Source organism: Lactuca virosa, chromosome 8 (genome assembly GCF_052849685.1).
Source record: "Lactuca virosa cultivar CGN04683 chromosome 8, Lactuca_virosa_CGN04683_v6, whole genome shotgun sequence".
In the NCBI taxonomy this organism is placed as follows: Eukaryota; Viridiplantae; Streptophyta; class Magnoliopsida; order Asterales; family Asteraceae; genus Lactuca; species Lactuca virosa.
This window is the reverse complement of record NC_136433.1, coordinates 5743745-5764358: the sequence shown is the minus strand read 5'-3', so window position 1 is coordinate 5764358 and position 20614 is coordinate 5743745. Positions and strand designations below refer to the sequence as shown.

Here is a 20614-nt window from a genome sequence, read left to right as displayed (position 1 = left end):
TCGTTGAAATCTATAAAATATTCTGAATTAAACCTTGAGATCATTTTTCCACAAACTAAAATTCTGAAATTATTTTAAAAGATTTTATTAAAGATCATTTCAAATAGGCCCATGCAGGGTTGTCACACTTAACGAACATAAACTAACAATATAATTGTTAATCGAATGAACATAAAAAAAAAAATCGGTTATTTATTGTTTGGTGTTCATTTGTGTATTTGGTTAACTTAAACTAAATAAACATTTCTTTATACATGTTCAATTGTAATTTTCCAAATATACTAAACGTTGGAATCTACATGTTCACATATGCCATGGAATTGACACACACACACAAAAAAAAAAAAAAAAAAAAAAAAACTCGCAATCGAATACTATAAAAATAAAAAAGTCAATTGGGAAGGATTCAGAGCGTGTGGCAACGAGTGTAAGTTATCCGGTGGCGATGGAGGCCTATCACGTCCACACAACTACATCAACTGCTTCTATTTTCCCTTATCAACAACAAAACAGCCAGCCACCACCTGTTTCTCGATTCTGTCTTGTGCCAGTCACAAGAAGAAAATGTCGACGACAACCGCCATAGGTGCAGGTGGAGCCTTCGCAACAAGAAACGCCCACTCCATCAAAACTACTACTTCATATCCATTAGCATCACCTCCTCAGGTTCGTCTTCAATCTATTCCATTAATAATGGTGAAAAAAAATTAGGTGTTGATTAATGATTTCACCCTATTTTTGAGGAACAGAAAACAACATTTCAAGGGTTGTCCATTCAAGATGCCAAAAGGGGCGTCTCCACTTCCTTCTTGGGAACCAGCGACAAGACCATCGTGTCTGTAAAAGGAGGAAGAGGTTTAGATATCAAAGCCAGAAAAACCGCAGGTGCTTCAAAGGAGATCGAAGTTGAAGTCGACAAGCCTTTAGGCCTCACTTTGGGTCCTAAACCTGGTGCTGGTGGTGGCGTTGTTATCACCGTACGTCGGTTCTCTCCACATCTCTGTAATTAATTTCGTTTACCTTTTTTCTTTCTCCGATTCTCAATCAATGTGATTTTCGAGTTCAGGGTGTGGAAGGAGGCGGGAATGCTGCAAAAGCAGGGTTGAAGGTTGGGGATCAAGTCATATACACAAGCAGCTTCTTCGGCGATGAACTTTGGCCTGCTGATAAGCTTGGCTTCACCAAAACCGCCATTCAGGCGGTGCCGGATTCTGTTTACTTTGTCGTTAGCAGGTTCTCTCTCTTAATCGCTTCAATCGTTGCTGAAATCAAATTTGATTGAAGCAACAACCATAAACGATGAGTGATTTTGATTCAGGGGGGCTGATGTAGATGTCAAACGACTACCAAAACGACCTGCTCCTCCTCGATTCGGACGCAAGCTAACAGATGCCCAAAAGGCACGAGCGACGCATATTTGTCTGGACTGTGGATTCATATACACGTTATCGAAGCCTTTCGAGGAGCAGGCAAGCTCTCAACTTTTGCATTTATACATATCTGAATCATAAATTTTAGGTTTAATTGACAAAAAAGACGGTGATTTTGGTATGGAAATTTGCAGCCGGATGGGTACTTGTGCCCACAATGTAGAGCACCCAAGAAGAGGTTCACAGGGTACGATCCAGTCACCGGAAAACCAATTGGTGGGACGCTGCCTCCGATCGGTGTGATCATTGGACTTGTTGCTGGTCTTGCTGGAGTTGGGGCATTACTTGTTTATGGCCTTCAGTAACCGACATTCATTCTTCCATCATAACTTTGTTCTTATGATTACCATTTACGATTCAACTATATCATACCAAAAGAAAATGTAATGTTTGTAATTGAAAATTGAAATGGGCTTAAAATACATTGTTATTATGTATCTTTAATCTTAAAATCCTTTTGGAGCTAAAAGTTAAGGTTTTAAAATTCAAATATTAAGATTTGATTGTAAAAGATATTAAGAATAATTGTTTGGCTTCTCATTTATATCAATAATGTATTAGGAAAAGTATAACCCAAAATGCCCGAAAGAACAAAAATCTGAAATAATTACTGAGGCATGTGTATGACACAATTTTCTTAAAACAAATTCGTTCTATATGGATGTTTGTTTCTCAGGATACAACAATAGTAATTGACTCTTCTAGGTCACTCGAACTCTCACTTGGCCTGGAAATTACTTTGGTTGTAGCAAGAGATGAAAGAATGAACATAATCATAAGAGACGAAGAGAATGATTTCGTTTCATTCGGTGTAAACTAAACAGTCATAGGGACTTTATTTATACTGTAAATCATCATTGATGTCATTAAACATCAAAACGTAACAGCCAATTAAATAGCATAATTAATTGATAAATCAAAACCGAAATCTATTATTAATAGCCTTTAATTCGGCTTTGTCTCAGGGCCACCTCCCGGACGTCGACTGACGTCTCTCTTCATTGTTGTGATTACAGGGCTCAACCCAACCAGAACCATCAAGTGACGGTGTTAAGTCTGGAGCACTTATCACAACATTTGGCCCATCCGGGCGTGTACTCAGAGCTACACAACCTTGATACGACTCTAGGCAACGACGATGACGGGAAAGGGACCTATGGCGTCCGGCGGAGGAGGGACGAGCCCACTCAGATCCATGTCGTCGCTCGTCTTGCAATATGGCCCATTTTTTGTTGATGAGCTAGCTCATTAAAAATGTGATTTAATAGTAGCCCAAGTTAAGGAATGACAGCTCATATGTGCTGAGAGCCCATTTTGTGTAGTTAGGATTGCCCAAATAAAATGTATAAGCCTTGTTGGAGCCCATTTTCGAGTTATAGGCCCAAGGAGGAGATTATTCAGCCCATTTGCTAGTTTGACCCAATTTTTTTTCTTTTTTGAACGAGTTGCAAGAGTTTTTAGGGCACCACATGGGGTCCACTATGCTTTTCATAAATGGATGAAAATAATCGGGTGCCCAGACGCATCTCCCACTTCGTTCTCACTATCTGACGCCAAAGAAAGAAAAAACTGGCGACTAAAGGTGGGTGTCGGAGTTCGTCGGCAGCAAGGGAGAATCGGAGCAACATTTCGCCGATGGAGTAGCTGTTCTGATGCGTCGCCGTTTAGAGGTGGTTCCCAGTTGGAATTTGTCATCTGTAGCTAACGATCGGAGGTGCGATTTCACCGGCGACGTGTTAGTTGCTACCTGTGGTCCAAGAGTGGTCTGGTAGGGCGTTAACACTCGACGTTGGAGCCGTTGTTGTTGGGTGTTTTGGTCGGAGGAAGCAGTCAACCGGTGCTGCTTTGGGTTTGTTCATCGGCGAAGAAGCGAGGAAGCAGATAGCGGCGAACGCGGCCGGAGGCTCTTCAGCGGAGTTAGTAGTGACTGGCGATGCTTAGAGGAGGCGATTGCTGCTAGAACTATTCCGTCAGAGCCATCGTTGGTTAGCCGGAGATGACTAGTGGTTGCGTTGGCGAGGGTTGCTTCTTAGCCAGAGATGACTAGTTGTTGTAGTCCTATGAAAGGATCCGATTTGGAGAGTCCCCGATTTTCTGAAGAGAGGGTTGACCAGGTAGGGCCGACCTTAGGATCTTTTGTCCTTTTACTCTAACTTTTCAACATGTGGGGCCCATATGCTTGTATATGCCTTGTATGTAAATATAAGGGGGTCCACCTGTATTCTTTTGTTGGGTTTTAGTATACTACAACATCCTATGGTGCACATACAACCCTAAAAGCTTTGGATCTATGTTTTCTCTAATTATACATGCAATATTGTTTCCAAAGCCTTAAGCCTACAACTAGCATACAAATGATATAAACAACATAAAATACTAGTTAGGAGTTTACCTCTTTATGTAGCTTGCTATCCTTGATGTATTCGGCCTTTAAGAACTTAACATCAATAGTGTGGATGCCTCAAATGGAATCACAACACATCTAGGACAAAGGATGACATTTGAGAGAGAATCTTCATACCCCAAAACCGTCCATATGAACTCCAAGAACATAAGTGGTGATTTTGGCTATGGGGTAACATATTTATATGTGGGATTCCAAAGGTCATGGGTTAACCCTAACCCATACCCATGGATTTATGATCCATGGTTCATGTGGCACAACTCTTTATGTATCCATACATAAACTTAGTCCAACATGGATCAATGGCCCAACACATATAAATATAACTAATTTACACAATTAGTCCCCATTGATTTAATTAGTCTCTTTTGATCACTAAATTAGTTCCAAACTAATTCTTAATCAATACTAATTAAATCATATGATTTCATATTAATATATTAGAACTTATAATATATTAATAAATCATATATAACCTCTTCTCAAAAGTCCATCCTAACAAATTGTCCTGATGTTATGCAACCCAAATGGACCATGCTACTCTCGGGTCGAGTACATATCAATAATAGTTATGGGCTTAGACATCTAATCCAACATCTTTTTCTTCTCGTGTCAATTAAAAAGAGACATGAGAATAAACATTGTACTTTTCTTGTATTTTTTTATGTATAAATTGTACAAGTGTGAGCTGTGAGGTGTAATTTTCAAGATATGTTGTGTTCTTTTTTTTCCTTTTTTGTTGTCGGCTCAAATGGAGCACTAGTACACCAAGAAGTGTATCTTTTTACACGATTTGTACAACTATGTGTACAAGCAACAACTTCAAAGAATGAGATTGTGCAGAAAATCATCAACTAAAAGGGATTTTCTTTATAATATGAGCTGATAATAAGATAAGAACTGATAGAAACTTATTTTCTCCTTATCTTGTTGAATAAATCATGAAAATGAACAAATAAAAGAAGTAAAAAAAATTCTTCTCTCCTCAACTTTCTGAATAAGTCACCAAAATATGGCGAAAATTGATCTGAAAATGTTTTTGCAAGCTTCAGAAATGTTCAGATGAACAAGAACAGAACAGATCTAGAGATCTGAGCGAAAATAATGAAGCAGATCTTAGAGATATGGGCAAAAACGAAGTAAATCTAGAGATCTGAGAGAAAGCACGAAGCAGATCTAGAGATATGAAGTTTTGGGGACTGAATCTGGACAGATCTTGGTGAGAGCTGAACGGGTCTGAACAGATATTGATAGAAATGAACAGATCTGAGCAAACCTGAGGCGAAGAACAACAAATCTGAACAGATTGGAGGCGAAACTGAGGTTGAGACCAATAGGCGGTAGCTATTCTCTCTTGGTCCCACGGACGACGCCAAATGTTGCGACATGTGCTCAGGTCGTCGGGTCTTCTGTGTTGGATCTGGATCAAAGATCTGGGGATGGTGCTGTCAGCGAGTTTCCGGCGAGATACCTAAGTTGTCATCACAACAAAGTCATCAGAGTTTCCCCAGGGTCTGTGCCCCGAGAGCAAGCTCTGATGATTAAGTTAGATCGGTTAGTAGAGATGTGATGTTTCTTCCTAGCTGGAGATAACCATTTTGGTGTGTTGGGTGAGAGTTTGGCCATGGAGGCTCTAGGTTAGAGAAAGTGGCTAGAAGCTCTAGGGTTTTTAGATCGTTAGGGACTACCTCCTCATAGAGGAGGAAGCGTTCTATTTATGTGGTACAATTAGGTTAAGGGAGAGTTAGGTCAGGCCTTGGGTCAACCCAACTTAGGCCCAGCTAGCAAGGAGCTGGGAAAGACCGCCCGGGCGCTAGGCGAGCATCGAGCGCGAGAGCTAGACAAGTCCAACAGGCGAGCGTTAGGCAAGGCTGGCGTGCCAGGTCTTGATGTCTGGGTCATGCTAATGGACCATACGTCAACAGTTTTCATAACTTGGGTTTTATGTGAATGGCGATTTCACCTTATTTAAAATGACAAATTTTGGTTGTGGAAATGGGACGTTACAATGTGTGTCTACAAGATAAATATAAATTAATTTTTCATGTGGACAACAATTGATCTAAATAAGATTGTTCTTTGATCACTATTTGATCATTACGTTCACAATAGCATTTATAGGTTTTTTTTTGTGAAAGACTATGAAAACAAAGAACTTGTTATACTTTACATGGAATTAGAGCATCCACAATGCAAGTAGTATGATAGGTGAATAAGGTGATGATTAGAATTGAATAAGAGTTGAATGGAGTATGGGTGATGATATGGAGTGGGGTTGAATGATCAATGAATGGTTCAATATGAATAATAAATGGTGATTAGGATTGAAGGGGTGTTTAATGGATTGTGAGTGTTAAAAGTAAAGTTATATAGGTATTTAATGGAAGATGTGTCAACGATATGGCAACAAATCAAAAAATGGGATTGATCCAACCGTATCTCCTTAATGGTTATGAGACATTCAATTACACAAAAAATTCAAGGCTCTATCGATGGTGAAAATGACAATATGTTCCTTGAATATGTTCAATAGTACTTCGCTTAGAATGAGAGATATAAGACATGTACCAATGCTAAGCTCATCTCATTGAAGTATAATGGAAAAAAGGAACATACATGAGCATGATTAACATTTGAAAGGTCCTCATATTTTGCCCAAATTTTTTGCATTTTTGTAATACACCACAAATAATGAAGATGCTTTTATTTTGTGGGTATTTGCAGGTTGCATCCTTACAAACGATTGTACAGCTAAGAAGATAATAAACTGAAATTTGTGAGTGCTTATGTGGCCATCTAGGTCTCGTCATATTAAACTCATATAGGTTCCTAATTTCGTCAACCAACTTTTTTGTTTTTCTTCATGAATTCATCTTCATTAGTGGGAAGCTTCTAATTGTCAATTAAAGTTACTTTCCCCAGCTCAAGCGTGTTAGAAATTGGGTATAAAACAGGATTAAATTGGTAATTAAAATTTGGATTTTTCATAGACCGTGTGTGTTCATTTTTCGTGATTAATATTTCGACCCTAATTGTGTGGGTTAGACGAAATTAAATACTCTCTCCGTCCCAAAATTATTGTTCACATACAAAAAACACACAAATTAAGGAAGCTAACTTTATACAATAAAATGACAGTTTTGTCCTTACTTTACATTTAATGTTCCATTAAATGCTTAGTTAGTTAAGTAATGATGAGGGGTATTTTGGTAAAAATGTTATTTATTTTGAGAAGTTGACTATTATTTTGGGACAAACCAAAAAGGAAATATGGACTATAATTTTGGGACGGAGGGAGTATAAGAAATCAATCAAATACACTTCCGATTTAGGCACAAAAGGAAAGCAAGATTACAGTGAGAGTATATGGAGTGTTCCCATGAGAGAGACCCAAAAATATAGAGTATCTCTTCTATTTATACTCTCAAAGTGCATAATATTAACAAAATACGTTTTTGGAAGTTATTAACGGATATCTAGAAGCTACAACTAATTTCATATTTTTTAAAAGAGTTGGATTCGCTAACTCCAAGTCTACAGATCAACCATCTACACTTAGTAGACCCAATCTGGCGATCAACATTTTACACTCAGTAATCCTAAATCAATTTAAGCATAACCCAAATATGTTACGTATACACCCGCAGAGTAGGTGACTCCACAACTTTTGCCACTTTGGAACATGTTTTTCCATTCCATTCCAACTCTAAAATTTCATATAAGTTCATGAGCAATGCCCCAACCCCCACGGGGCACGGTAGATAGGTAAAAGAGTCTTTCTCCATGGGTTCTGCCTCATGGACCCCACACCTTGATCGGTCTAGTTCACCGTCAGGGTTTCCACCCTTGGACCCGTAAAGGGCGACCTCGTTGACCCCATAGTTTCGGGATCAAAATCGCATTATATATAAGTGTGCACGGTAGTTCGCATTTCGTTTTGTCAGGTATGTTTCAAATGCGACGATGTTTCAAACTTAATAGATAGTCAAATTGTTTAAAAGGGCAAAGGAAAAAGACGAGAAGTGATGTATTGGTATTGGTAATTTGGTATCCCGTTAAATAAAGGGATTACCGTCAATTAACAGCTCAAATACACATTTCTTCAATTTGCTACCATCGATCAAGACATCATCGAGCGTCGACTATCAAGAAACGCTTTAGAGAAGCCCAGGAGCAATTGAGGTCGAGTATTCAAGAAATTGTGTTTCAATTCCTCCACGGAGCTTATTCATCGATTTCTCTTCTCTGCTGGTATTGCGTTTTCTATGACCTCCGTTTAGTATTGCTGCTTCTTTTTGTGTTTTGTATGATTCTTATGTACTTGTTGCGTCTCCGCTGGTAGTGAAGATGAAGTGTAGGACAAGGATTTTGTTTTTTAATGGATAACTGGTTGTTGCCTTTTTAGTATTTGTTCTGGTTTCAACTTTTTGTAGTGATTTTTTATGTGCACCAACTGTTTGATAAAATTCCTCAATGATTTAGACAAAAACTCAGATTGATCCTCATGTTTGAGTATGTGTGGATGATTAAGTTTGACAAATCAATTGAGCTTTACTTAACAAGGGAAGTCAGAACTTCTTCCATTTAGTGCATCTATATGTAGTTGCTTATAATAGACATAGAATTATAACAAATCCTTGAAAATGGCTTGGTGAATCCTTTAGGAATTAGCCACTACAAAATGTTTAGGGAAAAATGAGAACTATCCTCTTCTCATCTAATGTTTATTATCAGTTTTATCAAGCAATCTTTTTGTTTGAAATGATTCAGATAATTAAAATGAAAAATGAAAATGATTGTTTCAAACAATCATTTTCATTGAACTCTAGTTCCAGATTTAGATCCGTAAAACATTTTAAGAACTTTTCATTTCTGTTTAATAACTGGTACTTGTAGCTTCTCAGCCTCAACAATGGAGTTCATCTTTCAATTTAGATATTACAATGTGAATTTCACATTAATATTTAAGTAAACGTCTGTTTAAACAGTGGATATGTGATACAAATTTGGAAGAAGATAGCTATTGATTTTTCCATATCATAACAAATGATGGGCAAAATTGTAAAATTGTCATTTTCCTTTCCTTTCCTTTCTACTTGAGAACATAATTTTCCTTCCCTTTCCTTTCCTTTCTACTTGAGAACATAATTTTCCTTCCCTTTCCTTTCGAGAACACAATAAAATTGTATAACTGTCAAAAGCCTTTCATTTCCTATGAATTCATCACTGCCTGTGAGTCTGTGATTGCTTCTAGAATTGAAGACCAATATTCTCTATGCATACACACAGTCACTCAGACCTACATGTATATAATTCCAGTCACTGAATGTCTGAAAATTTTACAAACAGATCCCTGGATGATCCCAATACGCCATACTTGTAAGCCCTTTGTTAATTTGTTTAATGATGTATCTCTTCCTTTGATCTGGTTGTGTAAACCTCCTTAAAACTAGCTCTTTAGAGAATGTATACCTGTCTGTATAGGTTATGTATCTGTGTGCAATGAATATGATTTCTCATGTTCTAACTACAACTTTTTGCTTTCAAACAGAAGTCAATGGAGTAAGACAAGGGTTAAGTTGTCAGAACTTGGTTGACAATGATTTGGATAAAAAAATTGCAGCGTGTGACTCAGCCAAAAGTCATTAGAGCTATAGTGAAGAAGCAACAAAATGATGTTCTTGTTGCTGATAAGATACCAGTATTGAAGGAAGCTGGTTTGGGCAAAGGGTACTATGGTTCTAGAGCAATACACAATGGAAGTAACTTGAGTAGAGATTTTCTAGTAAAGCTGTGGGTTGCAGATGCTAAAATGAAAAAGACACATGAAAAAAGAAAGCAAAAGTTTATTGAGAGTGCTGTTAAAGAAGAAAGAGTTTTTGGCACTAAAGGTTTCCATGGCAGGTCTTTAACTGGGGATGGTGAACCTTATGCTTCTAAACAATTATCCACAGAGCCTCTAGAATCTTCATCCCCTGAGGAGGTGAGTTAAGGTTTTAATTTTTATCTAGAAAATAGAAATTACTTCCTTAGTAAGATTAAGAGTTAAAGACAGAAATAAAAATGATACATTCATTCTATTGATTCTTAATCTTCCAGGCTTGGATTGCACCTCTTCTTTCAAGATCTAATCTGCTCATTACAAGGGACATAGAGTGGGCCAACCTTACACTTGGCTTTGAACAGGTAATTGAAACAATCATTACTTAGTATTAATAATGATTTCTATGTTTTAAAAAAAAAAAATAATGGTTGTGTTATTTTATGAATGTTGATACATTTCTTAGGCAAACAGATATGCAATAGTTGATGTGAGCAACCCACATGAGGTATTTTTTCCAAAATCCATTTTGTCTTTAAATGTTGATGTTATATAAAATAAAAGGGATTAAGATAAGATTTTTTTTTTTTTTTTTTCCTTTCAGCCAGCAGGTTTTATTCGTGAGGAGAGCAATGTGATTATGAGACAGGTATATATTATTATTATTTAGTTGTATTATATGTTATATTTGGTGAATATGATGATGCATTTTTGTATTGGCAGTTGCTTCGTCTTAGAAGACCTTTTGTTGCTACTATAACCGATGGATTTGGTAACGAGCTGTTTAGGGTAAGACTCATGGGCTTATATAATTATATTTATTTGTATAATTTTATTATTATTATTATTATTATATATAGGTGAGAAGGCCCTTTTGGTGGATAACAAGCTCAATCTATGCAGAAGTAGGTGGAAAGGTATGGATGATGGGTTTTCTCTTTGGAAATTGAAATGTTTTTTGAGTATATAAAATTATTAAATTTTTGTCTCCAGGAAATTGGTGTGGTTCATAGAAGATGGCATCTTTGGAGGAGGGTTTATGATCTGTACTTGGGGTACATTTGTAAATTATTTGTATTTGGTTCCCTATAGTAATTAGTAATTAGTAAGTATGTTGAGGAGGGGAAATTGGTATTTTGTGCATGCAGTGATGAGCAGTTTGCAGTGGTAGAGAATCCTGGTTTTTGGCACTGGACATTTACTTTAAAGGGGATTCATGGCGAGGTGTTGGCTGAGATTGACCGTGACTGGAGAGGTTTTGGTTATGAGGTGTTGACTGATGCTGGTCAGTATGTCATCCGATTTGAAAGTGCTGCCACGTCACACCTGTCTGGAAAGGTCCTTAAATAGTTACTTATGATGATGATGATGATGATGATGATGATGATGATGTTTTTTTAATTGTTTGTTGTTGTTGTTGTAGGCTAGAGAATTTAATGTGGCGCGTCGATTGACATTGTCAGAGAGGGCGGTGACTGTTGCACTTGCTGTGTCTTTGGATAATGACTATTTTTCAAGACATGGAGGCTGGTAAATGTTTTTGTTTATGGATGGATTTAAAAGCTTTGATTTTTGAATTCCCTTAGTTTTATCATGTTATTTTGAATTCTATTATTGGCAGGGGGCTTCCTTTTATTGCGGTCGCTGAATGACACACACACAAAAAGAGATGCCTATGCCTGCCACGTCAGCATTGACATATTCATGATGTCATTTCATTGTTAAGTGTATCATTAGAGATGATTGATGTATACATTGCATTGCATTGCATTGCATTGCTGCGGTTAATTGTAAAATTGCTCCAATAAATGTGTTTGTGTTGGATATATATATATATATATATATATATATATATATATATATATATATATATATATATATATATATATATATATATATGTGTGTGTGTGTGTGTGTACTTGGTAATATGGTTTGGAAATGATTTGAAATACTATGGAATTTTGTGTTTCTAATCTCAAGGCTGAAAGTTGAAATTAGACAACCAACAATTTGTATTTTCATATAATGCTCATCAATTTTTCTTTGAGCATTCCCTAAACAAAAGAATTAATAAAAATTGTCCACTTTATATCATTATGGCTGGCTGTTGCATGCAAATTGGCCTAGGCGGTTGACTAGTGCCCTGCCCGCTTAGGCACAAAGAAGTTCCTAGTCGACCCGGCCAACTATTTAGACCTAGAGGGCCAAAATAATAATAAGGAAAGTTGACTTGTGGGGGTAATTCTTCTTGTTTTGTTTATATTTGGGTTTTTTTTACACATATAAGCAATAAATTTATTGGAAGTGTTCACGTATAATCATTATGACTAGTTGTAACAAGTTACAGCTTACATGGCAAAGATAATACCCAAGAGGATAATGAACTATTTGTTTTATTCACATCTAGGCAATTTTCTTTTTGTTCACTTGTTAAAGTTTCACATAATACCATTGTTTCAGAAATTTAAATGAGTAGGTGGAGTCAGACTGCCAATCCACAACAGATGTTTTTGTGAGGTTGAGAGCTTCTCACACAAATCAGTGCTTGTGTATTTATTTTCTTTTGTGCAGCCAAATTATATTAGTAAAGTTATTATAGTTCATTTTTTATCTTTTCATATCGAATACACCTAAATTGTCGACATCACCAAGGTGAAAATTTAACATGGTCTTAGTAGATTAAGGCATTTCCCTTAAAACCACCAACATACTTTTAAATGATTGATTTATATGCTACTATGTGTTAGCTGGTTGATTTATATCTTACTTGATATGTATTAATAGTTTTTGCATTGGTATTAACACATTAGGGGTAATAATCGTTGACACTTTACCAAAGAAGGCCATAAGTAGTTTGAGATAACAAGAGTGGAGCAAATGTTCCCAGCTTCAACTATGGATTTAAAATTTTGAAACAATGTGAACACCTTTAACAAATTGGATGGTCAAAATTAAAAAGACACTCAGTCTGAAGTCACACCATAAACATAAACATAAACATAAACATAAAAAAGAATTTTGTTCAAAACTTGCTAGCAAGTAGCAACCACCGGTTGTATGTTATACATATTACATGCACCTACTTAACACCCATCCCACCCACCCACCCACTTCATCAAATACTTGCTCTTTTCTTCCTTGTTTACTTACTTACAATGTCAAAACACCAATCAACAAAATAAAACATTCCTTCCTTCCTACATTAAAAGCACCTACTATTACTCTCTACATAAATCATCATTTCTTCCAATGTCTGTCTTGGATGGGCCTTCACCATGATTCACTGTGGCTGGCTCACATACAATAAAAGCTTGCTTCAAGAATCGCCTTCTTCTTCTAATCTCTCCCTCTCTCTCTTCTCCATTACTAAATAATAATCACAATCAAGAAGAAAAATATAAAATTTGATTTATGAATCAAGCATCTCATCTTGTATTATTTCATTGGGTGCAATTAATCCAGGAATGCTAAGCATCCGCTGTCTTTCTCTTTCTTTCTGGGCTGCAGCTTCTTCTGCGTATAGATCCTTGTTATCCTGCCACCAATCACCATCAATAATCAATTACTATTTTATTTATTTATTTAACAGACCATTTATATATGTTTTTAGTTTAGTTACCTGTGCTGAAAACTCTTTAGATTGCACAAGGAAGTCCCTTATGTGGTTCTTGAATGTAGATAGATCATTTTTTGACTCAAACAGTCCCTCGTTCACAAACCTTGTCACCTACAATCAAATCTCAATTACTTCCTGGATATGCCAGCCAAAAACAATAACTTAACCTAAATTAATAAATTAATAAAAATACTATCCATCCATCCATCAGTGATAATCGCAACTTATGTTTCCTTTCCTTTCTTTGTTAGTTACACACTACTATTTTTCTTTCAAGGTTCCTCCTTGTCCGTGTTGGAAAAAAGCTCTATAAACAAACTCTTTCATCCTCTAGTCTTCAATTCAAATTTCAAACCCTCCCCCAAAAATTCCTCAATCTTAAACCCCCCATTTAACAAAAAACCCAAAACCTAAAATCAAAAGAAACCATAAAAAACAATAAAATCTTATGGGTGGGTACTGAGTGGATTTGTTTTTAGATTGACGATTTATTTTTAGGGGTTTAACTGAAGAAGATGTGAGCTGAATAAAATAGACTTGATGGAGCTTGCTTTTGCAACAAATAAATAAAACATCCAAGTTTTAATTTACCTCGGATGCTGGAATATTGGGGAAAGAACCACATAGAAGCTTAATGGTATATTCCCGAACAAATATTCCATTATTAGGATAAGGATATGAAATTGTTGAGGCATCCCATAAAGGTTCAGTCAACGAACCAGATTCCACCTGCAATTTTATTGGAAAGATAGATAGATAGATAAATTATTATTTGTCCTACAGAAAATGTATTAAAATAAATAAATAAATAAAAGTACCAGACAGAACAAGTGCTGAAGCACTAAAACATGCAACTTGAAACCAGGTTTATGGAATGTATCCGTTAACACCGCAAATATTTCTTGCACAATCACCACAAAGTATGACCGGAAGAATTGATTACAGAACTCCGACTCCTGCCATATCACAAAATCACACAATATTTATTTACATACAAGATTTAAATATTATTATTAATCAAATCAAGTAATCAACCTGAAAGTTCTTGAGCATCTCTAGTAACAAATTAAGCCCTGTTTCGGCTATGTTTCTTTCAGTGTGTCGGAAAGCCCACATCACCGAATCCATAACTAGCTTTAATTGCTGATACATACATACATACATACATCAAAAAAAAAAACACAAAGTTAAAATCATTTATTTTTTTATTAAATAACAAGTCTTAAAAGCCAAACCAAACCTCAGGTGACAACAAGATTAAAGCTCTGAAACAATGCGTGGCAATGGCCCGAAGTAGGGAAAAAAACTTGAGCCGGTGTTCAGGGTAGTCTTCAAAATTCTTGGTTATCATCTGTTACAACAAACAAATACAACTATTAAAAAAAAAAAAAAAAAAAAAAAAAAAACCGTGAAGCAAAATGTTTTAACCTCTAGTGTGCACTGGAAAACAGCTTCAAATATACGTGGAACATCATCAATCATAGCACCCTTGTACCTACAATGGACTCAAGAAAAGTCAAACTACAGAAGTGCAAGAAAGCCAAACAGCAAGCAAACAACATACATACTTGTTAATAATTGTGGCAAAGAGAGACAAAACTTCTGATTCACGGGCATCTGGTAAATTTCTAGCATAATCACCCAGAACCGGATCCATCATTGGTGGAACAAACTGCTTTCCTATTTGTGGTTGATCTTCAGCTTTATCAAGAAAAGTCTCAATCAGCTTCAGTGTTTCCCTCTTCACGGACCTTAGAAGTTTCACATATGAAGTTCTAGAAGCGAAAGGCCCTCCTTCAGCAATGTTGGATGATATAAGCTCACTGTACATTCTGAGCAACACATGAAAATATCGGATTGGTAAACTGGTGTTTGATTTGACCATTTGAAAAAAAAAAAAAAAAAAAAGGTACTGGATTGTTAAACATAAACATACTTGTAGACATTAAGCATGTCCAAAAAGATGAGTGTTATTTGAGAAAGAAAATGTGTCCCGAGTGCAGTGGCAGCACTTGTGTTTGTCTGCAATATATTAAGCACAGTCCTAATCACATCTTGATCTTTTAAGAAATCCACACTGCCACGTGCATGTCCTATAATCTCCGTCCATTTCTGCATTAACGAACAACTCATCATATCATGATTCCATCCATAATCAAAAAATAACTAAGGGTCAGTTTCCTGCCTGATTCGGAAGATGCATCAGCCTTTGCAAATATTCCTCCCGCTTTGATACCTCCGATTCTGCTTGAATCATACAACCAACCTACCACATGCAACAAAAGTTTACTACAAACACCTCCAATAATATTATTTATAATCTATAAGTGTGTTGATATCATGTAATGAGGATTTTTTAACTTCCAACGCTTAATGGGTTAAGCACTTAATCTGGACAGCTATACATGGTATGGTTGTTCCTTTTTGACTTAACAGGTTAAGCCAAAAACTTACCTTAATGTATTAAGATACTATGATATCCATTTACCTCTTAGCCCTTCTTTTCCATTCCAACTCTCACACTGATATTGTGTCTTGGAATGTAAGGGTAAAATGGTTATTTAGCCTAATATGTGAGTCCATTCAATCCAGAAAAAACACCTCCTTATGTATAAAGCACTTTATCCAGACAGACGTCATCACCCATTCATCTACTTTACCCATACATGACTTAATGAAAAAACTACTAGCCCCTTAAGACTTACAGATTCATAAAATGTGTGTATCTGATGTGGCTCAAGATCTGCAATGGTTGTTGGGAGGGTGGTAAGCAGTTCTGAGACAAATGGCTCACTCTCCCCAACCTTGAAAAACAAAAAGATTACATTATTAACAAAATAAAATATCAACTTTTGCATCTATGAAGATGGAATACAACAAAACAATTAAAATATCAAAAAAGTAGATCAAAGTATACATTACCTGTACTATTACAAACTTGCGCTTGCATTTTTGTACAATTTTCAAAAATGTATCGCAAGCCATATCCTGAACACCGGGGTGTGTTTCATGCATGAACTCAAACAACTTGTTTACAACAGTTTTCAAGAACTTCCAATGGGCCCTGAGGAATCTTGGATATTGTCCCACAACATACCTGACAGTGCACCAAAAATTAGATAGTTTAAATGCAATGTCTGTTAGGGAAGTAAGTAGAAAACGCACATGATGTTACTTGCAATAACAGCTTTGTTGTCTTTTCCTTTTGTGATTTCACAGAGATTTAGTAGATCACGAATAACCATCACAAGAAACCTATTCTCCTGATCTTCCATCATGGACCCGGATATGGATCCTATTGCCCAACATAATGTGTTCAAGTTGTTCCATGTCCAATCTTCGCCATTCAGTTGTTTGCTTAGTTTTTTCAGCATCTGCTTTTCAGTGTCGTCGTGATCAAGATGTGACAAGTAGATAAGTGTTTCTCTCATTATCTTGTATTGAACAAGGACATCATTGTCTTTTAAGGTTTCTCGCACAATGTTCCCATTTTCATCTTCAACAATCAGAACCTCTTCAGGTTTTGCCATGCGGGATATCATAAGCAGTCTTAATTTAGACATGGGGTCAGCATAAAGTTGTCTTCTTTGCAATAGTTTTGTACCATGACCATCAATCATACCAGGAAGCATTGACATCTAGAGCAGAACAATATAATATTCATCAGAAAACAAATGCCAAAAAGAAAAAGAATCAACAACTTAAGTACATGATTGTAGGATATAAGATGTGTGGAGACATAATCTACCTGCAGTCCCATCATGTTTGCATTTGCTGCAGGGTTATCAAGACTGTGATTTGCCTCAAAAAGCTCTAGCACCAAGGAATTCCAATAGTCCAAGCAAACCTGTTCAAACACATTGACAGAAAATATTATATAAACCAGAATGTATCTTTATCTTGTCTCATTTGTAAAGAGAGAGCAAAAACAATGGGCGTCATACCTTGAAAACTTCTGTATCATCAACATAAGAAATGCTCAAGAGATATTCAAGGCCCATTAAAAGCGCAGCAGTGTTCTCTTGTGTGGATTCGAGTACACGGATGTGAAACTGCATGCAGAGTGCCATATTACATCTAATGTAATAAAATTATCACAAGGAGAAACAATTGAGACAAATATAAATACTTACCTTGTAAAATGAAGTGAAAAACAATGCCAGATTCTGAATGAATGCCTGAAAAGAGGGAAAAGAAGAACAAAACCTATTAGTCACACTTTGTTCGAATCGATTAAGGTTAAACATAACATGGATTTCTTGTTAAACCCTATAATCACCTGCTCGTCACTAGAGCCATTTAAATATGCATCTGGTATGTTTGTAGTAGTTGGAAGAACCGTCTACAAAAAAACAAAACATACAATAGAAAGAATTCAAAAGAACATAAGCACAAAGATAGAGCAAAACACAACATAAAAAGTTTTTCTCACATACCTGCAACCGGACCATGAATATGTTGTACATTTTAACATACTGCAAGTTGTAGAAATCCCCAAAGTTCAAGGCTGCAACCTGTGCCAATAAATGAATGACAAAAATGAGTTTGTTGAATTCTTCATTAAAAAGAACATATATGCCTCTCCATGTGCCTAGCATTACCTCTGTCAAGCATTGAAGGGTCAGATTACGATATGATGGCACAGGAAAAAACTTGAGGAGTGTCTCCAGCTGTAATATGCAGTAGAAAATGTTAGTGGAATTATAGTTTCCATGATGAAAATATAATCCAGAAAGGAAAATAGCATACCAGTGGTGATTCAAAGATATAGCCTAAAGGAATCCATGAAAGGAAAGCATGTAATGTAGCCAATGTAGCTCTGATTAGCTCTGTTCTTTGAGATGCTGATAGTACATATAAGCATAATTCATGTATGAGTTGAAACTCACTGTTACCAATCACAACAAACAAGTAAATTTTAGTAGGATTAGATGTAAAATCAATAGCCAAACTAAATAGAAAGAATATCAAGGTCACCATTACCTGTTGAGGGATTGCTTAAGCTCCTTGATTTTATGTTGAGTCATTTCACCCCTTGAGAAATCAAAGACCTCTTCACTTAAAAGCTGGAAAGCAAAGATTGACATTCAGACCACATATGAAAGCATAAAAGCAACAAGACACAAGTAAAAAGAATACATCAAACATACTTTCAGTATCGCCATGCAATTCTCACAAATTGTTTCACTGGTTTTTGCTGCTGTGACCAGGTCAGGAATGAAGCTTCGCCACCTGGCTGGCCACTCATGTTTCAAAATCTGCATATCCATTTGCAGGTCATTTCATTATTGTTTCTAATAGCAAAATTCAACTTAAAACGGAAGCAAACAACAGCTCACCTGAACTAGTATAATGTTCAGTTTGTTAACATATAATCTTTCTTGGCGGAAAGAACCCTCGCTACTCGAAAGCTGAAAAAAAAATATATTTACTTTTAAATTTTATGAATATAACATAAAGAGAATCAAAAAAAAATACCTATAGAATTCCATACCTTTACAATAACATCAGAGATGTAGTTTTTCATTCCATCCCGTTGTTCAACAGGTAATACATTCCATCTATACTTGATAACACCCTCAAGAACCTGTAGACAAAAAACCAGTAATCTTGTAATAAAAACAAATGTTTGTGAGAAGAATATCCCAGAAGATAGAGATAGTCACCTGTAAAGAAAAGAATTTGGTGTTCAAGCTCTGTGTATTGGATAAAATGTGAACAACTTGAAGCCACATATCTGGATTGTTTTGTAATTCCCTCAATATATGATCAGCAGCAGTCCTCTGTGTTATTAACATATATGCATAAAAAAACATAATCAGAAAGATATAAGCAAAGCAACAAGTCCACATAATCAAAAGCTTGTAATCAATGATCATTGTAAAAAATATATATAACTTGCTATACAACCAGCTGGCATGAGTCTATCAGTCACTTCAAATGGTACTACTTGAGATGATGCAAATGTTAATATATGAACCCGGTAAACTGGGTCGAGATGTTTAAAAGGATGCAACCCTAATTTAGCATAGGTGTGACATGCAAAAGCCAGATAAACGTTAAACTTGTGCTGAATTGAGCCATTGATACTATTGCTACCACAATCAGGTCTCGAGTTTGTTCTTAAGCACTTCCTACTATATATCTTTCATGCAAAACGAGAAATAGGTGCACTTCTCATCACTCTGGTAAAAGAAATACTGTACAAACAAGGTCAAAAAGTCCGTTTACGGCTTAGAGTTGAATGTACGATGGTCAAACAGTCACCAATTAACCCCGAATCCGTAAACTAATGAAAAATTGTTTCCAGGGCATCACATTCCTCGTCTAGTTTTATAGAAGTAAGGGGAAAGGGGATAAGGAATTGCGACAAACCTCTTCTTTAGATCCGGTCCCATAGAAGGCAGCAACAGTAGCATCAAGTAAAGCAACATCAATCGGGTGACTTAAATCCCTAAGCTTCTCCGCCGCCATCGCAGAGAAATTGTGCAAGTGTAAAACCCTAGATGAAACCCTCGAGTGGAAATTTTTTGCAGAAAAATCCCGTTGAAGGAAGCAGTGTACGGACGAAACCCTAGAGGGTGCAAAAGGAGGAGGAAGGTATATACAGATTCTAGAAGGAAGATAAGTAAATATAATAAATAAGACAGCTTCAAAATGAAGCAGAACAAATGCTAGAGAGAGAGAGAGAGAGAGAGAGAGAGAGAGACTTTGAATTGAAAGGAGGCCTTCCCTCCTCTTTTGTATGCTGCGAGCTGCCAATGACGAGTGTGTGACTTTTTAGCCCAAACTTGTTTTTTTTTCTTTTTTATATTTATGCAATAGTTTTTTATTTTGTTAATTTATATAATAAAGTTTATTTTAGATAAAATATACAATTAGGTGTCACTTGTTAAATATTTGTTTATTCAATAATAATAATTTTTTCATTAGATAAAATATTCATGCTTTTCTAAATGAATTTAATATTGTTTAAAGAAAACAAATATATAGTTGCTCATCAAATGAGAGATCTAATTGAGTTAGACACAGCCTGACCGAGTAAAAGGTTGCTCATGACCACATAAGAGACTTTTGAATGTGATATCAAACATTTTGAGTCAGATCTATCCTCTTATCAGACCCGGTAAAAAATATATCAAATAGTCATTTAGTTTTTATAAATATGTAATTAACTCGAGTAATACGATCATTATTCAACCACTTTCATATTAATGGTAGAATTGTTGGATTAGTGTCTAAGCTCGTAACTATATTTGGTAAGTACTTGACCAGGTTGTGCATGGTCCTTTTGGGTTGCCTTCACCATAACAACTTGACAGGGTGATTTATAAAGAGAGAAG

At 36.1% G+C, this 20614-nt stretch overlaps 3 protein-coding genes across 4 annotated transcripts; 2 read left to right on the top strand and 1 right to left on the bottom strand.

The window, feature by feature from the left end:
* The first annotated feature begins 420 nt into the window (after positions 1 to 420).
* Positions 421 to 1867, top strand: ENH1 (rubredoxin family protein). Its single transcript, XM_079067425.1, has 5 exons — positions 421 to 666; positions 750 to 977; positions 1067 to 1233; positions 1319 to 1469; positions 1565 to 1867. The coding sequence occupies exons 1-5, from the start codon at positions 565 to 567 to the stop codon at positions 1733 to 1735; spliced, it is 819 nt and encodes a 272-aa protein (XP_078923551.1). The 5' UTR covers positions 421 to 564; the 3' UTR covers positions 1736 to 1867.
* Positions 1868 to 7768: 5901 nt separating this feature from the next.
* LOC145134695 (scramblase-like protein) lies at positions 7769 to 11464 on the top strand. Of its 2 annotated transcripts, none has more exons than XM_079069542.1 (11): positions 7769 to 8085; positions 9389 to 9817; positions 9934 to 10020; positions 10122 to 10163; positions 10260 to 10304; positions 10379 to 10444; positions 10516 to 10572; positions 10649 to 10710; positions 10804 to 10993; positions 11079 to 11185; positions 11277 to 11464. In XM_079069542.1, the coding sequence occupies exons 2-11, from the start codon at positions 9434 to 9436 to the stop codon at positions 11305 to 11307; spliced, it is 1071 nt and encodes a 356-aa protein (XP_078925668.1). In that variant the 5' UTR covers positions 7769 to 8085; positions 9389 to 9433; the 3' UTR covers positions 11308 to 11464. The 2 variants fall into 2 exon arrangements, with proteins under 2 accessions (XP_078925668.1, XP_078925667.1); XM_079069541.1 differs by having other exon boundaries at positions 7770 to 8085; positions 9386 to 9817.
* Positions 11465 to 12655: 1191 nt separating this feature from the next.
* LOC145129284 (protein EXPORTIN 1A-like) lies at positions 12656 to 19976 on the bottom strand. The gene is made up of 26 exons (XM_079063989.1): positions 19647 to 19976; positions 18938 to 19054; positions 18766 to 18858; positions 18611 to 18682; positions 18422 to 18529; positions 18255 to 18337; positions 18021 to 18159; positions 17873 to 17941; positions 17708 to 17785; positions 17551 to 17613; positions 17405 to 17449; positions 17216 to 17323; positions 17020 to 17118; positions 16437 to 16909; positions 16194 to 16368; positions 15977 to 16075; positions 15457 to 15537; positions 15208 to 15383; positions 14840 to 15103; positions 14700 to 14766; positions 14512 to 14622; positions 14307 to 14414; positions 14090 to 14227; positions 13863 to 14000; positions 13275 to 13382; positions 12656 to 13190 (listed from the first exon to the last, which is right to left on the bottom strand). Exons 1-26 carry the CDS (start codon positions 19743 to 19745, stop codon positions 13065 to 13067), a joined length of 3237 nt encoding a protein of 1078 aa, XP_078920115.1. The 5' UTR covers positions 19746 to 19976; the 3' UTR covers positions 12656 to 13064.
* Positions 19977 to 20614: the final 638 nt, after the last annotated feature.

Coding starts and splice junctions, on each gene's coding strand:
- LOC145134695 (XM_079069542.1), top strand. CDS start 9,434: ATGATTTGGATAAAAAAATTGCAGCGTGTGACTCAGCCAAAAGTCATT. Junction 10,445..10,515: donor TTGGTAACGAGCTGTTTAGG/GTAAGACTCATG, acceptor TATTATATATAG/GTGAGAAGGCCCTTTTGGTG. Junction 11,186..11,276: donor TTTTCAAGACATGGAGGCTG/GTAAATGTTTTT, acceptor TATTATTGGCAG/GGGGCTTCCTTTTATTGCGG.
- LOC145129284 (XM_079063989.1), bottom strand. CDS start 19,745: ATGGCGGCGGAGAAGCTTAGGGATTTAAGTCACCCGATTGATGTTGCT. Junction 17,450..17,550: donor ATGGCTCTAGTGACGAGCAG/GTGATTATAGGG, acceptor CCCTCTTTTCAG/GCATTCATTCAGAATCTGGC. Junction 13,383..13,862: donor CCAATATTCCAGCATCCGAG/GTAAATTAAAAC, acceptor ATTTGATTGTAG/GTGACAAGGTTTGTGAACGA.
- ENH1 (XM_079067425.1), top strand. CDS start 565: ATGTCGACGACAACCGCCATAGGTGCAGGTGGAGCCTTCGCAACAAGA. Junction 1,234..1,318: donor GTTTACTTTGTCGTTAGCAG/GTTCTCTCTCTT, acceptor ATTTTGATTCAG/GGGGGCTGATGTAGATGTCA. Junction 1,470..1,564: donor CGAAGCCTTTCGAGGAGCAG/GCAAGCTCTCAA, acceptor GGAAATTTGCAG/CCGGATGGGTACTTGTGCCC.